The 22,632-nt window shown below is 38.2% G+C and overlaps 1 protein-coding gene across 1 annotated transcript in view; it reads left to right on the forward strand.

Annotated features, from left to right (window-relative positions):
- The window catches only part of Kdm5a (lysine demethylase 5A), a 69,440-nt gene extending 51,701 nt beyond the window's left edge, over positions 1-17,739 (forward strand). Inside the window, exons 20-28 of the mRNA XM_028761137.1 lie at positions 128-266; positions 2,720-2,899; positions 3,554-3,715; positions 5,658-6,209; positions 6,581-6,724; positions 7,087-7,246; positions 8,602-8,822; positions 10,951-11,361; positions 17,397-17,739. Coding sequence (XP_028616970.1) covers positions 128-266; positions 2,720-2,899; positions 3,554-3,715; positions 5,658-6,209; positions 6,581-6,724; positions 7,087-7,246; positions 8,602-8,822; positions 10,951-11,361; positions 17,397-17,603 — 2,176 coding nt within the window. The 3' untranslated portion in view covers positions 17,604-17,739. The remainder of the gene's footprint in view (positions 1-127; positions 267-2,719; positions 2,900-3,553; positions 3,716-5,657; positions 6,210-6,580; positions 6,725-7,086; positions 7,247-8,601; positions 8,823-10,950; positions 11,362-17,396) is intronic.
- Positions 17,740-22,632: the final 4,893 nt, after the last annotated feature.

Below are 22,632 nucleotides of genomic sequence, written 5' to 3' on the forward strand. Positions count from 1 at the left end.
AATCTTTTAAAAAAAAGAATTAAATGAGTTCATGAATATGAGTTTCTAGCACTTTGGAAAATGCTATTTTAATTCTTTTAGTAATTGAACTTTTACTTCGTATCTTACTGTTTTATTGTTCATTTAGACCACGGCACAGTATGGCAAATTTAGAAAATATTGTGAATGAAGCCAAGAACATTCCAGCCTTTCTACCCAATGTGTTGTCCTTAAAAGAAGCCTTACAGAAGGCTCGTGAATGGACAGCTAAAGTGGAAGCTATTCAGGTAAAGAAACGTTCAGATTAGCCTACCTACCAGGTAATACCTTCCCATAAGTAAATGATATAAACCTTACTTCATTAGAATATGCTAATAAAATAATAGTTCATCTATTCTTTGCTCTGATTTTAAAACTCAGAATAAATACTAAATACTTAAAGGTTACTAGTTTTGATTAGGAAAGTTGATAAGAGTTAGATAATCAGCTTTTCAGAGAAAGGGGGAGGCTATTGTTTTTTGAGGCAGGGTCTCACTGTGTAGCTCTGATTGGTCATCAATATGAGTTTCTTACACATTGGAAACTGGTCTTTTGGAACTTACTGTATAGACCAGTCTGGCCTCCAGTTCACAGAGATCTGCCTGCCTCTGCTACCTCAGTACTGGGCTTAACGTCATGTACCACCACTTCTGACTTTCCTCCTTGATCATTTTTAAGGACTGTCAGTCCTTCGCTTTGGTAGATTACTGACTTGGAGGCTCTGAATGAATAGGTTCTTTTACTAGGACAGCTCTTCAGGTTACATGACTTCTAGGTTGACCCAGAAGATATTCTGTAGTCAAGGGACAATAGCTGGGCACCAGAAGGAGAAAGAACGAATATATTATTTGTTTGCCCTTTTGATATTTGAGCGTTTTTATTTGAATGTTTAAGCTAACTCTTCTTATCCTACTACCTTAGTGATTTTTGCCACTAGTGTTTCATAATAACACTATATTATTATTTAAAATCATTGTTTAATTGTATGTATTTGTTCCTGAATGTATGTTTGTGTACTATATTCATGAAGCCCAGAAAACTAGAAGAGGGTTTTGGATTTCCTGGAACTGGAGTTACATGCTGTAGTACAAAGTCATGTGGGTGTTGGGAATAAGAGTTATTTGGTTATTTTTTGAAACACTATTTTATATTGCCTAAGTTGGCTTTAAGCTGTGTAGCTAAAGTGGGCCTTGAACTCTGAATTTACCTTCTGTCTTCTAAGTGCTGGGATTATATGCATACACCAGCAAAAATTCATTGATTTCTTGTCTTTATTTTCCAGCATGTGTCAATGTATCTTTCAAAATAAAATTTCAAGCAACCATATCAGTTATGGGAAATAACCTTTTCCTAGAATATATAATGGTTCTAAAAACAGAAGTGATTTCATAACATGGAAATACTGACATACCATGTGTTTAGGACGAAAGTAATCATTCATAGCTTTCATTCTGTAACAGCAGGAGTGGTTACCCAGTCTAAGATACTGTTTTTAATCTTATGTCCATAGAAATTAATTTTGAGGTTGTAATGGTAACATAGATTTCTATACTGCAAAAAAGTTTCTTCTGTTGTCTTCTGTGATATTCTTTATGGGGACTGAAACAGTGGCTCAGAGGTTAGAAGACTTACTGCTTTTGTGGAGAACTTGGGTTCAGTTCTCATTACTCACATGGCAACTTACAACATCTGTAACTCCAGTTCCAGGGGATCCAACACCACTGACCTCTGTAGGCGCTGTACATGCTACACATGCATATTGGCAAGACAGTCTCATAAAATCTTTAAAAAAATACTTACTTCTAGTAGCAAATTCATTCTTCATTTCTAATTTCATTTATATATTTCTGTTCAGCTTGTTCTTTGAAATATTTTTATCTTACTGGTTCTCTTATTATTAAAAGAAAAATTTTGGTAATTTGTTCATTACAAAATGAATTTCTTGCTGGGTGTTAGTGGCACACATTTTTAGTTCCAGCACTTGGGAGGCAGAACCTTGTGAGTTCAAGGCCAGTGTGGTCTACAGAGCTAATTCCAGGACCATCAAGGCTATCCTAAGAAGCCATGTCTTTTCAAAACAAAACAAAACAAAACAAGGGCCTGGAGAGATTCCTCAGTGATTAAGAACACTAACTACTCTTGCAGAGGTCCTGAGTTCAATTCTCAGCAACCACATGGTAGCTCACAACCATCTGTAATGGGATCCAATGTAATGGGATCTTCTGTTGTGTCTGAAGACATTGACAGTGTACTCACACATATAAAATAAATATATCTTTAAAAAAAAAATAAATAAATATATCTTTAAGAAACAACAACAAAAACCCTGAATTCCTTAGGAGGCAGAGGCAAGTGGAACCTGTGAGTATGAGGCCAACCTGTCCTACACTGTCTCAAAAATAAATAAACTACATTAAATCAATTTTTACTAACTTTTTTTCTGTAGAAAATTTTAAGTTTAAATTTATTAAAGAGACCCAATTACTTTATTTAAAACAGAAATTAACATAAGTACTGAAGATGTTCCTTAGTGGGGCTATTACCTGCCTAGTCTACAAGGCCTAGGTTCCATTCCCCTTTTTGAATTTAAAAAGAAAAAAAAAAAAGAAAAGAAAGAATGCATTGACTAAGTTCCTCCAAATACTTTGCCAGACTCCATGAAAGAATTAAAATTGTTTGGATCTACTTTTTTGTTTTCCAGAGTGGCAACAACTATGCTTACTTGGAACAGCTTGAGAGCTTGTCTGCTAAAGGACGCCCTATCCCTGTGCGTCTTGATGCCTTGCCTCAAGTGGAATCACAGGTGGCAGCAGCACGGGCCTGGAGAGAGCGGACTGGGCGGACCTTCCTTAAGAAGAATTCCAGCCATACATTGTTACAGGTGAAGATAACCATGTGTATGCTTTAGCACTCTCTCAGCAGTTGATAAACCACTCCTGGTAGAAGTGTTGGCGAAAGGGTCTTTTCAGTTAATTTAGTCATCATTATAATTAATTTCTATTAGCTAGTATCAGATGTGGAATTGAAACTTGGTCTTAGGCAAACTCTTTTTTCATTAATCTATGCTGTATCCAGAAAAAGCAACCAGCATATATCTAAACCTCTGTCAATAGACTCTGCTGAAGAATCTTATCCCTCAAGAGACAAATTTAATTCCTTTTATACTGAACAGTTGAACACCTTTAACAGTAGTTAAAGAGGAACACTTTGGACCTTTGTTCTTTGTCAAGTTGTCCCTTGTCTGAGTCTGTTTTTCTTATCAATAAAATCTGGGAAGTAGTAACTGCTGTGTACAGTTGTGAAATTTTAATTAGATAACATGCCTGTGGTGTGATGGCTGAGGGAGAAGGGAGAAGGATCACCACAAATTATAGGATGGACTGGGCTACAGAGTAAGATCTTCCCTCTTAAACATTAAAGTTAAATGAATAGGTACTTTGGACATGAAGAGTGATCCATTAATGGCTATTTTTACTCTCAAGGGCTTTAATTTTTAAACTAGAGTTTATTTTTAAATATTTTTAAAATTTTGCAGGTGCTAAGTCCACGAACTGACATTGGTGTGTATGGGAGTGGTAAAAACAGGAGGAAAAAAGTAAAAGAAATACTAGAAAAAGAAAAGGAGAAGGACCTAGACCTTGAGACTTTGAGTGACTTAGAAGAAGGACTGGAGGAGTCGAGAGATACAGCCATGGTGGTAAGGATCCAAGGGGCAGACCTTGAGTTTGCTCTCTCAATGCAAAATTTTATGAAAATGTTAACAGGTTCTTAACTGTTTATTTACCTACCTTATTTGTGTGTACGTATGTCATAGTGTAAAAAGTTTGCTGTTCTTTTCCTAAAAAGTTCCTGTCCCTCGCCCCCCCCCCCCCCCACACACACACACACTTCTTCCTTCCTTCTTTCCTTCCTTTCTCTCTGTTTTTGGCTGCTAGGAACCTAGGACCTCATGTATGGTCAAATGCTATCTCACTGAGTTACATTCCCAAGCTCCGCATTTATTCCTTATTGTTCTTATAATACAAAGTATTCCTTCAAAGTAGTCCATATTTTACTGCAAAGTTTTCTTTGTTTTGATGCTTAGATTACATCCAGGTCTCTTGACCGACCACTAAAGTGCTTTACTGTTGGCTATACCTCTTCATTCAGTTTTAAATATTTTGCTTGTTACTAAGCCTTTTCTGTTATAGGTAAAAAAGTCAATTTCTTTGTAGTACCTCCTCCTTTTTGCATCTCAAATATTTATCCTTTTTTTTCCTTTTTGGTAAGAATATTCAAAGTCAGTTTTGGTGATCTTGAAATAATGTCTTACATTATTACTACATGGATAAAAGCTACTGTTAAATGTAGTTTTTTTAAAAAATATATATTTATTAATTTTATGTATATGAGTACACTGTAGCTGTCTTCAGACACACCAAAAGAGGGCATCGGATCCTATTACAGATGGTTGTGAGTCACCATATGGTTGCTGGGAATTGAACTCAAGACCTCGGGAAGAACAGTGCTCCTTTTTTTTTTTTTTTTTTTTTTCCTTCGAGACAGGGTTTCTCTGTGTAGCCCTGGCTGTCCTGGAACTCACTCTGTAGAGCAGGCTGGCCTCGAACTCAGAAATCCACCTGTCTCTGCCTCCCAAGTGCTGGGATTAAAGGCCTGTGCAGTCAGTGCTCTTAACTGCTGAGCCACACATGTAGGCTCAGTGGTGTACAGTGGCATACAGGCTTCAGGCATGCATGTAAGAGACTACTGTATACATAATGAGTAAATAAATCTTTTTTTTTTTTTTTAAAAAAAAGATTCCTTCTGTCTATAAATTTGAGGCCAAAGAAGATGATCTTCCATTAGAGAGCTTGCCCAGTAAGTCAGTCTTGTCAGCAAATAGAATTGGAAAGTTGTCTACAGCCATAGCACCCTGACTGTGCCCGATCTCGTCTGATGTCAGAATTGGAAAGTATTTCAAAATTGTTTCCAACCTACCAGTAATTTAAAAGGAAAATATGCTGGTGGTACATGTGATCTTTAAATTATAGTTGTTCTTATTTACTGGGCTAAAATGAATTTTGCAAGATACTATTGTAGTTGATCATCAGGCTTTCTTTTGCTTCTCAATGAAATGTAGAGGTCTTCTCAAGGAAAGTAAAAATGTTTATCTGAACAGAACTTGCCGTTGAGAATTGGGAAACCATTAGTTACTGTGTATGTTGTGCTGGGTATTAGATTAGGCACTTTGGTGTATAATTGTATTTAATCCTTAAAACAATAAAATGTGGTTGGTGGTGTGCCTGCACTTTTCAGGAAAACTGAAATCTGGAAAATTTGTACCACAGACTGTAAGTCTGTAAGTCCAATAGCCAGGCTTGGCACCTAGGGTGCTTGATCTCAAGAAATACCCTCTCTATATATACTGTGCCTTACATAAAGTACTGTGATATAATGTCCAATTCACAGATTAGAAATGTTCGTGTCAAAATGTTTGTGTGATAACCCACGTCTCAGGAAATTGCCACTGAACTTTGTATGTGGGCAATACTTTGTTACCATAGTGCTGGAACTTGGAGAAACATCCCTCAGCTTAAGCATTTGCTATTTTGTGGGTGTTTTAGAATGATTCCCTTTAATTAAATGCTTGTTGTGTACAGGTGGCAGTTTTCAAAGAACGAGAGCAAAAGGAGATTGAAGCCATGCATTCCCTCAGAGCAGCCAACCTAGCCAAGATGACAATTGTGGACCGCATAGAAGAAGTGAAATTTTGTATTTGCCGCAAGTCAGCCAGTGGGTTTATGTTACAGTGTGAGCTCTGCAAAGACTGGTTCCATAACAGCTGTGTTCCTCTTCCTAAATCAAGTTCCCAGAAAAAGGGATCCAGCTGGCAGGCTAAAGATGTAAAATTCCTTTGCCCTCTTTGCATGAGATCTCGGAGGCCGAGGCTAGAGACTATTCTGTCACTCCTGGTATCCCTTCAGAAGTTGCCAGTACGGTTGCCTGAAGGAGAGGCACTGCAGTGTTTGACAGAACGTGCCATGAGTTGGCAAGACAGAGCACGACAAGCTCTAGCCACAGATGAACTGTCCTCTGCCCTGGCCAAACTCTCTGTGTTAAGCCAGCGTATGGTGGAACAAGCAGCTAGAGAAAAAACTGAAAAGATTATCAGTGCAGAACTCCAAAAAGCAGCTGCTAATCCAGATTTACAGGTCAGCTACTGATTTACCTTTTTATGTTTCATGTGGTAGTGTCTGTTAGTATGTAACTTGTAAATTAAATGTATTTAACCTGTTGACTTGGGTAGGAAAGCAACTATAATTTGCCAGCAGTTCTATGATCAATAGCATCTTATTCCTTCTGCATACACAGCTTTGCTCTTCTTTTTCTCAGTAAAAATTCAAGTCATTTTAGTGAAATACTATCTGAAAATATTCAGGTAGACTGTAGCATATTTATTTTCTACTAACTGTTGAAGAAGTCTCTTAGCTGCTTTTTAAGTAAATTAGTTACATTTTGTTGGTGTTAAGCAAACATTAATTACCTGTGTTTGTTTAGTCTGTCTGTTCATCTTGTTGTTTAGGGACACTTACCTAGTTTCCAGCAGTCTGCTTTTAACCGGGTGGTGAGCAGTGTATCATCTTCCCCCCACCAAACAATGGACTATGATGATGAAGAAACAGATTCTGATGAAGATATTCGGGAGACATATGGCTATGACATGAAGGTAATTATAGGGACAGGCTAAGGATACATATCTGGTAAGTTCTGTTTTTAAAACTGCTGCCATTGGTATTTAAGGATTGAGGGTGAAAGAGAAACCTAGTCATGTATTTGTTTTGAGTATGTGGTAATGGCAGTTTTTCAAAACTTAAAGAAAAAAAAAAAAAACAAAGGTGAAACTTTAAATAACATCTTACATTTGTGGTAAGGTGCCCCTGCCATGGTGATTATGTATTTATGTAATATTATAGTTAATTTTTATGTTTTTAGTGTCTTATGTCAGAAGCTTTTATCCTGAAAGCTTTCATTTTTAGCTTTTTGTAAATTAAGTGGTTATAATTCTGATAATTTCTCTTTGTTCTTCAGGATACAGCCAGTGTGAAGTCCTCTAGCAGTCTGGAACCCAATCTCTTTTGTGATGAAGAGATTCCCATCAAGTCTGAGGAAGTGGTGACTCACATGTGGACAGCACCTTCATTCTGTGCAGAGCATGCATATTCTTCTGCTTCTAAGAGTTGTTCTCAAGGTAGTAATTACCCTTGGAAAAGGTATAATCTGGGCAAGGTGGTACATGCTCCATCATCCAAGCGCTTGAAGGTGTAGGCAGGAGAGCTCAGGAATTTAAGTTCATTTCTTGCCTATCAGATAACAAGTTTGAGGCCAGCCTAGGCTACCTGAGACCCTGTCTTCATAAAAACATAAGTGGGCCTGGAAGATGGTTCAACACCAGCCATGTGAGTCTGACAATTTACCTTTGATCTCCAGAACCCTCATAAAAGCATTAGATGCAGTAGCATGTGTATGTAGTCCTGGTACTGGTGCAAGAGGTAGGGAATGGAGACAGATTTGGCTGGGAATTCTCAGGCCAACTAGTCTGCAGTAAGTAACAGAACAGGAGAAACAACAGGTCCCTCAACAGACTTGAAACATTGTTGTCTGGTCTCCACATGCTGTGGCATACATGTACCTGGACTTACATGCACATAACACACAAATAAAATAAATAAAAAACAAACAAAACAGAAAACATAAGGGTTAGAGTTTGGTTGTGGTGTTTGCCTAGCAAGTAAAAGGCCTAGGTTTGGTCCTAAGCCCAGAAAAAAACAAAATAATATATATTTAGAAAGTAAATTGACACAGATAGAAAATACATTATATTAATCCAGATTGTCAACCCCTCTTGAATACATAACCTGGTCATCACCTAATGAGAGAACTTGAAGACACTGTTGTGGTTGTGAAAAGTCTAAATTTGTTTTCATTTTCTATCAGTAGATGATGGCCTGAAAAGATAATAGAAGTATAGAGTCCCAACTAGGAATATTTTTTTAGGTCACGTGATCAGGTGTCATATTTGTATGGAATCTCTGTTAGACTTTCATTTGCCCTCTACTTGCTGAGTACCAGCTGTCAGGGAACTCACTGTTGCTTAATATCCATACAGGACTTGGGTGTTCTTTTATTTTGTGGAGTTGATTGGTTTATCTTGTGTTCTTTTTGTTTGTTTGTTTGTTTTGTTTTGTTTTTTTTAATGTGTGTATGAGTGTTTGGTATTAATTGTTAGGAACTTCTTTCTTTTGGTGAATTTTTTCTCACTGATGTTGACTTTTCTACTACCTACAGAAAATAAGTAATAATTTATTTTACTCCTCTGGAAAATGGAGATTATTTTCTCTATGATAAACTTTTAGAAATTTTATGGATCATTATGTTACCCATTTAGTACAATTTCTAAAACCTTTTTTTTTGTACTAAAATAATGAATTCAGTTATTTAAAGTTACTATAAGGGGGAGAGGTAATTTTTTTTTCTGAACATTTACTTTCATGTGTATACCATTTTCATTTCTTTGCTTTGTTTCTTGATGTCTTGGGGGGAAAGGTTCTAGCACTCCAAGAAAGCAGCCTCGGAAAAGCCCTTTAGTTCCCAGAAGTTTGGAGCCTCCAGTATTGGAATTGTCTCCTGGAGCAAAAGCACAGTTGGAAGAACTGATGATGGTTGGAGACCTCCTAGAAGTGTCTCTGGATGAGACACAACACATATGGCGAATATTGCAGGCCACACATCCACCCTCAGAGGACAGATTCTTACATATCATGGAGGTATGGACTTGATACTGACTTTATTAGTGATTTTAACCTGTCCATGTTCCTTAATAGTGCTACAACTGGCAACAGAATGGCTGAGTGGGTAGTAGTTTGGCAGTCATGTTCTCTCATTTAAGCAAAACTATTTGTTTCCTTGTTTTCTTCATTGAAATTTTATGTAATAATTCTTTTATCTCTGCTGGAGAGAAGAAAGGATTAAAAAACACATAGCTTATAATTCTAAAACGGGAAGTAGAGGCAAGAAGATTAGGCATTCAAAACCACCCTTGGCTACACTGAGCTCCACTACACAAGCTCTTATCTCAGAAACACATAAACAAACAAAATGATGAAGCAGTTTAGTATCTGGAGAGATGTTAAGATTATCCACATGCTCTGGGTCAGTTCCCAGCACCCACATTGGGTGGCTCACAACCACCTGTAACTTCAGCTCCAGAGGATCTGAAGCCTCCTCTACTTCAAAAGCCCCTCCACTCACATGCATATACCCCCACAGAAACACACACACATATTTAAAAATACCTTTTTTTTTTTTTTTTAAATCAAACCATTTTATAACAGTCTCCTTAGATAACTGGATAAATGTTGAAATTTTTAAAAGGTTGCGCTGGGGATTGCCTGCTTTGCCAATATGAGAACCAGAGTTTGGCACAAATTTTTTTTTTTTTTTTTTTAAAGTAGTTGCTCTTGGTGGCCTGCCTGTAATCCTAGTTTGTGGAAGGCAGAGGCAGGAAATCTCTAGAGCAAACTGGCTAGCCTCACTAGCCAAAATGGTAAGCTCCGTGTTCAGTAAGAGACTGTACCTCAATTTACAAAGTGGAGAGTTATTGAGGAAGACACGTGACATCAACATCACCTTCCACACACGTTGGAACTTACATATACATGTGTCCACATACCACATGCACTTCCAGACATGCTCGTAGAAACTTACATATACATGTGTGCACATACCACATGCACTTCCAGACATGCTCATAGAAACTTACATATACATGTGTGCACATACCACATGCACTTCCAGACATGCTCGTAGGAAAAAAGGGGGAAGGAGGTAATGACGTAGATTTGGATGAGTTGGGAGACTTTACTCATACACTACATTTGCATTAGCAGTGTGCATTTCATATTGGTGTTTTTACATCCATGATCCCCCTTTGATCATGCTAGGATTGTAGACATGAGGAATCCATTTCAGAATTTAGGGTTGGTATTATTATTATTTTCTATTCTTTGACCTCCTGCTTCCAGAGTCTTGGGAGATTAAAGGTGTACACAACCACACTTGGCTTAACCAGTTTCTTATTTATTTTTCTTTGAGACAAGGACTTTGGAAGCTAAGTTTAGTCTCATACTTTCTGAGTAGCAAAGGATGACCTTAACCTTCTGATCCTCCTGTCTTTACCTCCCAAGTGCTAGGATTACAGGCATGCACCCCCAACATCTGGTTTTATGGTATTCAGAAAATACATTTTTTCATATAAAGAATGTTGGTGGCTGGAAAGACAGCTCGCCAGTTAACAACACTGGCTGCATTTCCAGAGGACCCATATTCCATTCTCAGCACCCACATGACAGCTTACAACTGTCTGTAACTCCACTTCCAGGGGATTAGACAGTCTCACACAGACACACATGCAGGCAAAACACCAATACACATAAAATAAAACATGCATAAGTCATGAAAACAGATAAATTTAAAAAATTAAAATATTGGTACAGTAGCTACAACACAAGAGCTATCATCTTACCTTTTTTGAGTAAACAGTTCAGTTCTATTATATACATTCATACTGTATGCAAATACCACCACAATACATTCCTAGAACTCATTCACTCTCACTATATAGACCAGGCTACCCTTGAACTTGAAGCCACCCCATTGCAGCTGCTTCCCAAGTGCTGGGACTACAGATGTGTATCTAGCTAGCTTCTTACAACTCTGTAATCATCCCAAACAGGAAATCTGAGCCATTAAAATATAGTTGTTTCCCCTCCTTCGCCTCCTATTCTTTGTGTGTGTGTGTGTGTGTCTAATTTTCTTGTTCTAAGTACCTCACATAAGAGAATGACACTATATTTAAGTTTTACATTAAGATTTGATTAATTTCATATTTTGAAGGATGATAGCATAGAAGAGAAACCATTAAAAATGAAAGGAAAGGATTCTTCAGAGAAGAAACGGAAACGAAAACTAGAAAAAGTAGAACAGTTTTTTGGAGAAGGAAAACAGAAGACCAAGGAGCCAAAGAAAATAGATAAACCTAAAAAGAAGAAATTAAAATTAAATGTGGACAAATCAAAAGAGCTGAATAAATTGGCCAAGAAGTTAGCAAAAGAAGAAGAGCGAAAGAAAAAGAAAGAAAAGGCTGCCGCCGCCAAAGTGGAGCTTGTGAAAGAGAGCACTGAGAAGAAACGAGAGAGGAAGGTGCTGGATATCCCCTCAAAGTATGACTGGTCGGGCGCAGAGGAGTCTGACGATGAGAATGCTGTGTGTGCAGCCCAGAACTGCCAAAGGCCCTGTAAGGACAAGGTGAGGTGCGAGGGTTCATTGCCTGCTGTGAAGGGCCGCAGATGTGTGGATGTGATGATAGTATAGTTGTGATGCCAGAATTTGGACTTCATACATATTTTTAAACCATTTTAATTAAGCAAGAAGTTTTTAAGTCATTTACTAGAAATCTATAGAAGCATAGAAAACTTAATTGACACCCTGGCAAGCACTGCACTCTTCATACACAGTGTTCAGGGTAGTCTTCAAAATACTCTTCTGACCTGAAAAGTCCATCCTTATCTTATTTATACTTTAGATGAACAATATTCTCTTAATATATATTTAATGAGATACTCTCTTAAATATAAAATGATTTTTAAAGCAAATAATTCAGACTCACAATGTTATTGTTAAAATTTTTCAGCCTAGGCTAGTAGATGGCCTAGTTGTTAAAGGTACTTGTTACCAAATTTGACAACCTGAGTCCAGTTCCAGGACCACATGATATAAGTAGAAAGCTAGTTTCCTCAAGTTGTCCTCTGACTCCTACATATGGACTGTTATGTGTATTGCAAGTACATGTAGTAACTTTTTTAGTTGGTTGGTTGGTTGGTTGGTTGGTTGGTTGGTTGGTTGGTTGGTTGGTTAGTTGGTTGGGCTGTTTTGTTTTGTTGGTTTTTCAAGATAGGGTTTCTCTGTGTAGCCCTGGCTGTCCTAGAACCCACTCTGTAGACCAGGCTGGCCTCAAACTGAGAACTCCACCTGCCTCTGCTTCCTGAGTGTTGGGATTAACGGCAAGCACCACCACCACCTGGCTCATGTAGTAACTTTTTAACCCTAAATTATAAGTATAGTAATTCAGTGTTGGCTCTTTTTTAGGTAATACTTTCATTAGTTTCTGGGAGAAGTAGACAGACTTTATCGGAGAAAAAAAAAAATCTCAATTCTTTAAGTGATTGAAGATATCTTTTATTCTTCTTCCTCTAAAGAATACTAGAAAGAAGCCTTTGTAGTAATACAAAACAATTCAGCACCTGGGAGACAGAGAAAATGAAGATTTCAAGTTAGACCAGCTTGAGCTACCTAAATTTTAAAACCAATATGGATAATTTTAAAGGGCTAGGAAGATGGCTCAGTTGTTGAAGCTTACATGTAAGGTCCTGAGTACTGGACCCTATGTAAACGCTGAGCATAACAGCATGTGTCTGTGACAATAGCATTGAGGTGAAGGAGAGGGAGGGCAGATGGGAGGCAGGAACAGCCCCCAGGTATGCTGGCCACAGTCTAGCCACTTGCTGAGCTCCAGGTTCAGTAAAAGATCCTGTCTCAAAAACTACGGTGTAGAGCATTAGAGTAAGACACCTGCTGCTGCTGCTACACACAATTTGTAATTTTGAATGTATTCTCATATCGTCTGATATTTAGAATCTTACTAGCTCCACAGTTTGAAAATAAAGGGAAAATAGAACTGCACCACCATTTCTTGAAAGTTGTGCCCCACTTACTTTCTGAATAATAAATAAACTTAACACATTTTTAGAGCCTGAAAGGGACCAAGAAGTCTCTTGTCCCAGCTTCTCACGTTACAGATGATGATGTGAGCAAAGTCACAGAGCTAACGAGTAGCAGAGCCACAACATGAAAGAGCCAGCCCTGGTCTCCAACTGTGGCAGATTGACTCTACTAAATCCCCGACTCATGGGTCAGTCTTCATTCATTAACTAAGCAGGCTGATGGGAAGTTAGCTTTTCCTCTTTGGCTGTGAAGACAGCAGCTCAGGGCTCTTAGATCCCTCTTCTTTCCTCTTTAGCTGATTTTCAGTAATTTCAACACTAGCAATGTGTCCCCTCCTCTTCCTTAAGCATGTAAACACTGCAGGCACCACTACCCCACTCACTATACAATTAAATATAAATTAACTCACGGAAAAAAGAGGACAGTCTGTGAGAGCACTTGGTAACAGGAGAAGCTGTGTAAGTGTAAAGAGGGGAGATTTGCTCCTACCGTATTTGGTATTTATGTGGGTACATTTTGATAGAACATAGACTTAGCTACATATTTTAGAAAAATGTTTAAAGGTTAACATTATATTTTTCCCTGACATTATTTTTATAAAATAAAACTAATATTGTATTTCTTTGTTTAATTCTGTGCAGATTATTTCAGATTATAAATATTTCATCTCCACTGCTATTTTGCGGGTTTTTTTTTTCTGGCATTAGTTTATTAAATTAAAAGTTTTCATTTGGCCGTGGTGGCACACACCTCACCTTCACCTTTCTAGCATTCATGAAGCAGAGGAAGGTGAATCTCTGTGAGTTAGAAGCCAGTCTCGTCTAAGACACCCAGAACTACACAGAGAAACTGTCTTTTTTTTTTTTAAGTTTTTTCAACTTTCTTAATTTGTAATTAAGTATCTAACAAATGTCTGATGTACAGCTTCAGAATAAGAAAAACACTTTTTCAGGAAAACACCATGCTCTTTAAAAATCATGCTGAATGACCCTTCATCATTTCTCCTATCAATAATGAATATTATTTTTTCTCAAAAAGATTGAGAAAACAATTTTTAAGATTGTTTACTTGAATGTACCTAACTTCAGATGCAAAATAGCTAACAAAGAATAAAGAAAGATAATATCAGAGTAAGGCCAAGGTTTCTGAAAGTCTATTTATTCTATCAGCTATAAAATTTGAGCTGAAATTAACTTTTAAAACAAGATAGAAGTAGGTTTGGAAATGTTTCAATCTAGAAGCTTTTTCTCCCTGAGGTCTGCTGCTGTGTCCTAGTTTGCTCCTAGACAAACTTGAATGGTTAGTCACAATGCTTAGAGTACATAAATTGATTAAAATTAGTAAGCTAAGACTATCACTAAATATTAGTTTTCTTTCCTTCCTCCAACAGTATTACACTGTAAGGTATACAACAAAATACAAATTGCCAGGAACTTAAGTCTGAGTGTGAAATGACACAACAGAAGGTCAAGCTGTCCTCTGTTTCCCTCCCATTTCCGTTCTGTTTCTTCTCTGTCTTGATTGTGCTGGGGATAAAACCCAGATCCTTGGAGATGCTAGGCAAGCATCCTTAGCACTGAGATTATAGACACCCAACCTCAGTATATTAATGTGTGTGTTTATGGAGGAGGGGTGTACATGTGCTAGTCAGGACAGTAGTCAGTTCTCTCCTTCTACCACGTGGAGACTATCCAAGGAGTCAGCTCAAGTTGTCGGGCTTGTCAGCAAGTGCTCTTACCTACAAAAGGTCTCTCCGGTCCTATTTCTCTTTTGAACAGACATTCTCCTACACATAAACACAGTAACCTATTTGTTGTATTTTAGTAGCTTTTTATCAGTTAATCTATCACCTTATAGTTGTTGAGACACCTGCCATCATGCTTGCATTTTGGGGAAATTTATTATTATTTTTGTAATTTCTTAATAAAGTCCTTTTCCCTAATCAGTTGGGGGGGGGGCACGTAGGGCAGGAGGTGACTATTAGAATGTAGTATTCAGTTAGCCAGATTCTATGCTTTTGAACTTTCAGGTTACCATATGGGTCACTGCCCCTCAGAATTGTCTGTGGAGTCAGTTAACATTTTGAACTTTAGTTTGATTTGTGCTCCTGTGGGATTTTTTATACAGAAGTAGAATTAGGGTTGATTGTTAATAAAGAAATTGGTGAATGAAGGATACAATTTCCTTACTTGGATTATCAGGGTAAGTTGTTCTATAACCAGAAGGCTGTAGTAGAGTCTGCACAAATGAATACCCACCTCAAGAAAAATCTTTTATTTTTTTAAAGCAGCGGAAGAGGTACTTCTAATCAAGATCACAAGAGAGAAAGTACTGCCTTGCTTATTTGAACAAAAATAATAGATTTAGTTTTTAGAAACTTGAAACCAGTGGACACAGTGAAAAAATAGATTTAAAAACCATACAATGCCTTTTTTTTTTTTCTTTTTTTTAGTAGCAAATACCAATACCTCTTATTTGGTAACTTTTTTCCTGTGGACTAGCATAAATGAAGACTTGATTAAGTTAATAGGATTAGAGGTAGGAGTGAAGAAATCTGTCAGCTAGGGTGTCATTATAAAACAGCATAGGATCTCAAATCCCATGAAATGTTGGTCATTTTTCTAATTCCTTTACATGCTCCGAATACCCAAAACACTCATCTTCAGTTCACTTGCAGTAGTTAGCATTTATAGTGTTCACTTTATTCAGCAGCCTATTACATCCTACTATTTCTCTGGTTACAGCAGAATCTTTTTTTTATTTATTTGGGTGAGGTGGGGGGGTGTTCTATTTTGTTTTGTTTGAGACAAGGTTTCTCTGTGTAGCACTGGCTGTCCTGGAACTCACTCTGTAGACCAGGCTGGCCTCGAACTCAGAGATCTGCCTGCCTCTGCCTCCCAAGTGCTGGGATTAAATAAAGGTGAGGACCACCACTGCCTGGCTGTTATCAGTTTCATAACTATACTTTTGCCTTCTTCTGAGGCAAAACATCCAGTTATAAACAAATGGAATTTAGTTTAGTTGAGAATAATTAAGTTACTCTGAATTTATAGGAAGCAATATCACAGACAGCAGTGGTCTGAAATAAGTAGGAATCATCTAGAATGTCTTAAAGTCCACACTTAGTTCTCAGAGTATGCACTTTCCTTTGCTTAATAAACTTACAACTTTGCCACAGTGATCCCAACACTCTGGAGACTGAGACAGGAGAGTCTCAAGTCTGAGCCTGGCAGAGTGCTAGACTGAAGATGAAGATGAGGCTAGCTTAGGCTACACGGTATGCTTAGGAGGGAACACTTAAAGAATTTAATTACAGGAAGAAAATGGATGGACAGATATTTAAGAACAATACAAATATTTAAGAATGCTTAAAATAGAAATGATAAGAGATAATAAAAGCCAAATGGCAATATATTATAAATAATTTTCCATCCTCTAATATAAGCCCAAGACTTACTGACTTGACTGTTGTTTTACACGCTATGGAAGCATTTTAAAACCACTCGCTTTTCCCTAAATAAAACTTACTTACCTAGCCAAGGCCTCCTTTGTCCTTCTGGCTGTGTTAAGGGGCTTCTTTGATCCCTTTAATAATTCTTTGCTCCGAGGTCTGATCAAGCTTACGATTTTAAGTGGCTTCCTGTACTGCCGCTTCAGTGGCCAGCCTTTGTATTGTGAAGGGGGATGCCTGTGGCTCTTGTTATCTTAATGATAGATCTTGTCTAATACGACATTAAGTATACGGTTACCTTCTGAATAGAAAAGCCTGAAGTTGCACTTTCCTACTTTACTGTTAGCACCAAGGTTTTAAGTCACCAAACTAAAGCCTTTCATGCCTCTTCTAGTCACTGTAGGGTCTAAAGGATCAGTGTTTGCCTGGCATCTGCCGCTTACACCTGTCACTTTCTCAGACTAATTTTAAACCCCAGAGTTAATCTATTGACCTGTGTCTTTGACTGTTGTAATTGGTTAACTTGTAAGATTTGACCTCTGATATTTGCTAACTTTTTATAGGGAGTTGTATTTGTAACGGAAGAAGAGAAGAATAAAAAATAGTAGTTTTAAAAGTGGCCTATGTGACTGCTTTTCTAAAAAGGTATTTAATGCTCTTAGTACTTTGGCTTATCTCTTTGAAATAAAGCTAATCCACAGGACTGCCTCACGTTGTTGTCCTCTTTCTTTCTTGATTGTTAATTGCATTATTTTAGAGCCTAGAAATTGTTAATATTAGCTAAAACTACTTGGCTGCTCTATTAGAAGTTTCTTTTTTTGTTAAGTATTTCCCAATCATGTTTCTGCCTCACAAGGAACCCCAGGTATTCATAAGGTAATGGAGTACCTAAGAGGCCTAATTTTGTGGACACACTATGGTAAAATATAATTTGGGGGTATTAACTTCTCAGCTTCTTTCTTTGAAAAATAACCCCGTAAGAAGTCATATCTATCTCTGGATATTCCAGTTGTTTGCTCTTCTTAATTCCAAGAAAGTTCTCTGGTTTGCTTTTATTCTGGCCTTACTGTTATGATGCTAAACATTTCCCAATCTTTATCTCCTACAGGTAGACTGGGTACAGTGTGATGGTGGCTGTGATGAGTGGTTTCATCAAGTTTGTGTTGGTGTATCCCCAGAAATGGCTGAAAATGAAGATTACATCTGTATAAACTGTGCAAAGAAGCCGGGGCCAGATAGCCCAGGCCAAGCACCACCTCCTCCCTTCATAATGAGCTACAAACTACCAATGGAGGATCTTAAAGAGACCAGTTAGCAGATGTCCTGTTAGCTTGCAACATGGGGGGAAGTGGACCACATTGAGACCTTACTCATCAAGCAGAGTGGTTCCGACCACTCAGAATGTTGTTTCCAAAGATGAATGGACTTCAGAAAAAGTCCTCTTAATGCTGGCTTCCTCTCTGCATGGATTGTGTGGGCTCCATTCTCTTATCATCTGTGCAGAGGATGTCTTCTTTGGTGCAGCAGCCAAGTATTTCAACTCTTGACTCCTTTGAGTATGGTTTGCTGAATTAAGGTCAGGTTCTTATGGAACTCTCAGGAGGCTGTTTGTCATTAACACTTTGATTGCTTAGTGGGGCATATGAGAAGTGGCTTTCAACCAACTGATGGTAGTTGTAGAAGGCTACAACATACAGGTGGTGCCATCAGAAGGCCCTGACTTTCCTTAGCTAGGATAATTGGGCAGTAGTCAAGAGTACAACTCTGGCCGGGTGGTGGTGGCGCACGCCTTTAATCCCAGCACTCGGGAGGCAGAGGCAGGCGGATTTCTGAGTTCGAGGCCAGCCTGGTCTACAGAGTGAGTTCCAGGACAGCCCGGGCTATACAGAGAAACCCTGTCTCGAAAAACCAAAAAAAAAAAAAAAAAAAAAAGAGTACAACTCTGTCCGTAATTACTGACATTTATGCCCTACTGATCCAGTTAAGAGGAGCAGGCCAAAGTTATCCCTCTAGAAGTCTTGGGGTGGCAGTGCAGTCTATGATCTCAGCTGCTTGTGCTTATTTATACCAATAAGAAAATCCTCCAAAAGAGCCCCTCACTTCCCTCAGGAGGATATCAGCAGGTTAGAACATCTGACTAGACTGGATTCTGGGAAGAGTTTTTTTTTGTTTTGTTTTGTTTTCTTACTTCAAGGCAAGTAGCCCATTGGTTTGAGAAGTCCATTTGGGTCTGTGTTTTAGAGAAGAAGAAAAGTAGGTACACGGATCCAGGTTTCTGGAGGGAGTAAGGATGGCTAATGAGAACATTTTACTGAGCCTCGGTGATGCATGCTTATCTGGGAAACCCTCATTCACAAGTATTCCAGACTCCACCATGCTTCACGCATGGCTATGAGCAAGACTGGCAGATAACAGCTTTTGCCTTGCAGCCCTAACCCCAATGCCTGTAGTTTCCAACATGGCCCCAGCAGATGTTGATGAGTAACACCATGGCTTCATCAGAGGATGTGGGGCTGTAGGTCCTCTGGGTGTGAAGCTGTTCTAGTAAATCCGTTTTTAAAAAGAAAGACTTGTTTTTACTTTTTTCTAAATGTCTCTGACTACTGACTGTTCTATAGATTATTTTTCCTTTTTTGATATACATATATGAATATAGATATATATATATTTACTGTTACCAGCAGCGTATGATAGAGTTTGAGCATCAGAAATCCATTTGGGAGCTTGCATTTTCTTTCTGCTTTTTGATAAAGAAATCCCATTCCTTCCTTGTAGTACAAGGAGTTAGCACTTCTTTCTTCATTCTTACCTAAACATATCTTCCACTTTTCTTCTATTCAAATAGATAATATATTTCCTCCATGTTGGGACTTGTCCCTGTCTGTGGGCAGCTTGGTCTTATTCTAGTCAGTGCTGAATGTTTTGTATGTTTGAAATTATGGTGCTGTGCCCCCCTTCCATCCCCCCATTGTGTTCTGTGTTCTTATTAAGGTCTTAGGAGGACTCTGTAAACTCCTGCTAGAAGGGGACTAATATATTTTAAAGGACAAAAAGGTTTTCTAAAAATAGTGTTTATCTCCACTGTCCTTTGTTGTTTATCTTGGTTTAAGAATCTAAAATTTGACGTAAACTTATCAGTTGTCCTGTTAAAGGGGGCATTGAGCAAACTAGAAAGTTTGTAGCCTCTGTTCCCCTTTGCCCCAGTCTCTAAAAGAAATGTCTTCTAGTAACTAGAAGTGAGATGTACTGTCCAGTCACAGACGGTGTGGGTATGAGGGTTACCTCAAAAGGCATTGTAGGAAAGGAAAAGTTTCCTTACAAAACCCCTTATTCTAAGTGCTAACCAGGCTTGGCCCTGCTTAGCTTCCAAGGTCAAATGAGACACACACGTGCAGGTGGTACGGCTGTAGGTACAACATCCAGTTTCTGAAACTACTTTCTCTGGTTTATACTACCTACTTTTTGGTCTCTCCACTTAATGTTAAGTAACGTATCTTGACCAGTTATGTTGTTTGAATGTGTTGCTATGCTTGTGTCTTGAATTTCCATTTCAATGTGAGTATAAGTTAAGATTTCAGTAGTGGTTACAGGTTAATTAAGTAAATAGTTAATTTCATACATTTTCATTTTTGCCAAACATGAAGAGTATCACTTAAGAATTTTATTTGGCTATTGTTACAATGAAAAAAAGCACAATATTTCTTACCTTTTAGTCTTTGTAAAAGACTTGAGATGCTTGTTTAAAAATTGAGTGTACACCAACCCTTCAGAAATTTACAGTGTAAGTGATAGAATCCCAGAATACATTTTACAATTTTGATTTTCCATCCAATTAACTACTTTCCATTAACTGTGTTATCAATAGTAAAGAGTCATGAGGATACTGGAAGGTGACTGTTTGAGTAATAATTTGTGTTCTTTGTACAGTGTTCATCTGTTGGAGACCTCAGAAATAGGCAGTCTGTACCTGTGGATAGCTGCCTGTCATCTTCTGATGTTTTGGAACTTTTAAATATATAATTTAATTGATTCATTTGACTCTTTTGTACTTATTTGAAGAATTTGATTTGTCTTAACCATAGATTTAGACAAAACCTCAAAAGACCATAAGAGAGAGGCTGGAAAGATGACTCAACGGTTAAAAATGCTGGCTGCTCTTCCAGAGGACCCAGATTCAGTTCTCAACACCACATGGTGGCTCACAGCCATCTGTAATGTCCTCTTCTGGACTCCAAGAGCACTGTATACATGTGATACACAGACATTAGTTCTGGAAAATACTCAAATACAAACACAAGTAATTAAAATCTTTTTTAAAATTTTATTTTAAGGATATAAGAGAAAATAGCACTCTACCCACAAATTAAAAACCCTGGAGTTTGTGAGTTAACGAAATAGAGTCATCTATTTAACAAAAAGTAGATGTTCTAATGTAAAGCTTTGTTTCACAAGAATTACAAGAAACTCCATTCTTCTGTATTGTTTGTTTACATTTTATATTAAAACTTGATTTATGTTTCTCTTTCTGCCTCCTCAAAGTTGCAATTCTTCATTATTAGCATTTTAACTTAGGCATTTAATATTTTTTAAACTACTTCTCACTGCCTTTATTACAAATGTTTTGACAAAGGTAATGGAATTTTTAAAAGTTGAAGTCTGCCTGATGTTTTAGTACACACACTAAATCCTAGCACTTGGGAGGCAGAGGCAGGAGTTTAAGACCAGTCTTGTCTATGTAGTGAGTTCTATACCAGCCATGGCTACATAATAATACCCTGTCTCAAAGAAAAAAGGGGGTGGGGGGGTTGGGAGAGTTAAGTCTTTGTTCACAGGGAAGGTAGGTCATTTATAAGTGTGCGGTCCCCACATTCAGAAGCACAAGGTCGCAGTAGTCGCTGGTCCGTAGTTGGGGGAGAAGCAGCGCCCTCATCCTCTCAGATCTTAGTTTCACCTCCTGGTGTTCCTGCAGAAGCCATGAGCAGTGGCTGCTATGAGCCAGCTCTGCCTGCCCGACTCCGACTTGAGCTCTGTGAGATTATGAATTACTGTATGTCATACTTGGAAGAGCTGGAAGGCAAACATTCAGTCAGTGATTGGCCATAGCCTGAGAGGAACATGGCGACACTGCCCGACCCTTGACATCAGCGTGATTTCACTAGTGCTTCCATTCCAGCTCTGCTTTGTGTCCTCAACAGGGTCCGAGAAATGTCCGTTTGTGTTTTCTTAGTTTGCTGGATGCAGTTCAGTGAATATAAAGAAACTGCTTGTCAGCTGGGCATGGTGGTATACACTTTTAATCCTGGCACTTGGGAGCAGAGGCAGGAGGATCTCTGAGTTCAAGGCCAGCTTAATTTACAAAACAAGTTCAAGGACAGCCAAGGCTACTCAGAGACCCTGCCTCAAAAAACAAAGCCTGCCTTTCAAGAGGTTAAAACAGTATACTTTTGGGAGAACGGAACAGTTTTGAGTAGATTTTGAAAATTGCAAAGTGTAAAGATTTTAAGCTGTTCAAGTCCCAAATAACCCTAAACCCAGGTCCAATGAAGTTTCACGTATGAATTAACTTTTTGTGTATAGAATGTTGCTTTTAGAGTAGGTCCTTAAGCACAGAACCTTTCAAATGCCATGTCCTTTGAAATCAAACCACACCATTGCTTTGAATATGGATTTGCCACGAGATATTTATAACACAAGAGGGAAAGAATGGACATTGATGTCTTTGAGACTGGAGTATTCTCTTGGCCTGGATCCACTCACCACTGTGCGGCATAGGATGTACACTGTGAACGGATACAACATCATCTACAATAGCCTGTCTGTCTAAACAGGAATATATTGTAAGAACTTCAGCCTCCCCCAGTTGATGATTCCCTTACACGTTCATTAAAATTTACCTCAGTTGTTGGTTGTAAGAGTAACTTTTATTCACCTGATTTAATTGTTCTCAAGCTTACTGCCTCCCTCTGCTAACCTAAGCTTAGAATGTTTTCAGTCTTCAAGACTTTCTGCTCAACCTTTATAGTTCTTTGTGAACTCTGGCTTTTCTCTCTGTTCTGCTTGAATTGGTCTGCTTAGCCTCAAATTAACCCTAGTAATCTGTTTCAATCTTCTGGCTCCTTTTCATTCTCTGGATCATTCTGTTTTCACCTGTCTCTGTAAAACTCTCCCAGTAAAACTGCCTCTGAATTCCATGAACTCGGCTCCACTGCCTGCCTTTCTGCGGATTGACTCAACCAAACTGGCTCAACAGAACTGACTAGCACTCAGAGATCTGCATGTCTCGAAAAAAAAAAAAAACCTGTTCTCTTAGCTTAGGGTCCTCCTACCTGGATTACAGACATGTA

This window comes from Grammomys surdaster, unplaced genomic scaffold (assembly GCF_004785775.1).
Source record: "Grammomys surdaster isolate TR1022 unplaced genomic scaffold, NIH_TR_1.0 126660, whole genome shotgun sequence".
Lineage (NCBI taxonomy): Eukaryota > Metazoa > Chordata > Mammalia > Rodentia > Muridae > Grammomys > Grammomys surdaster.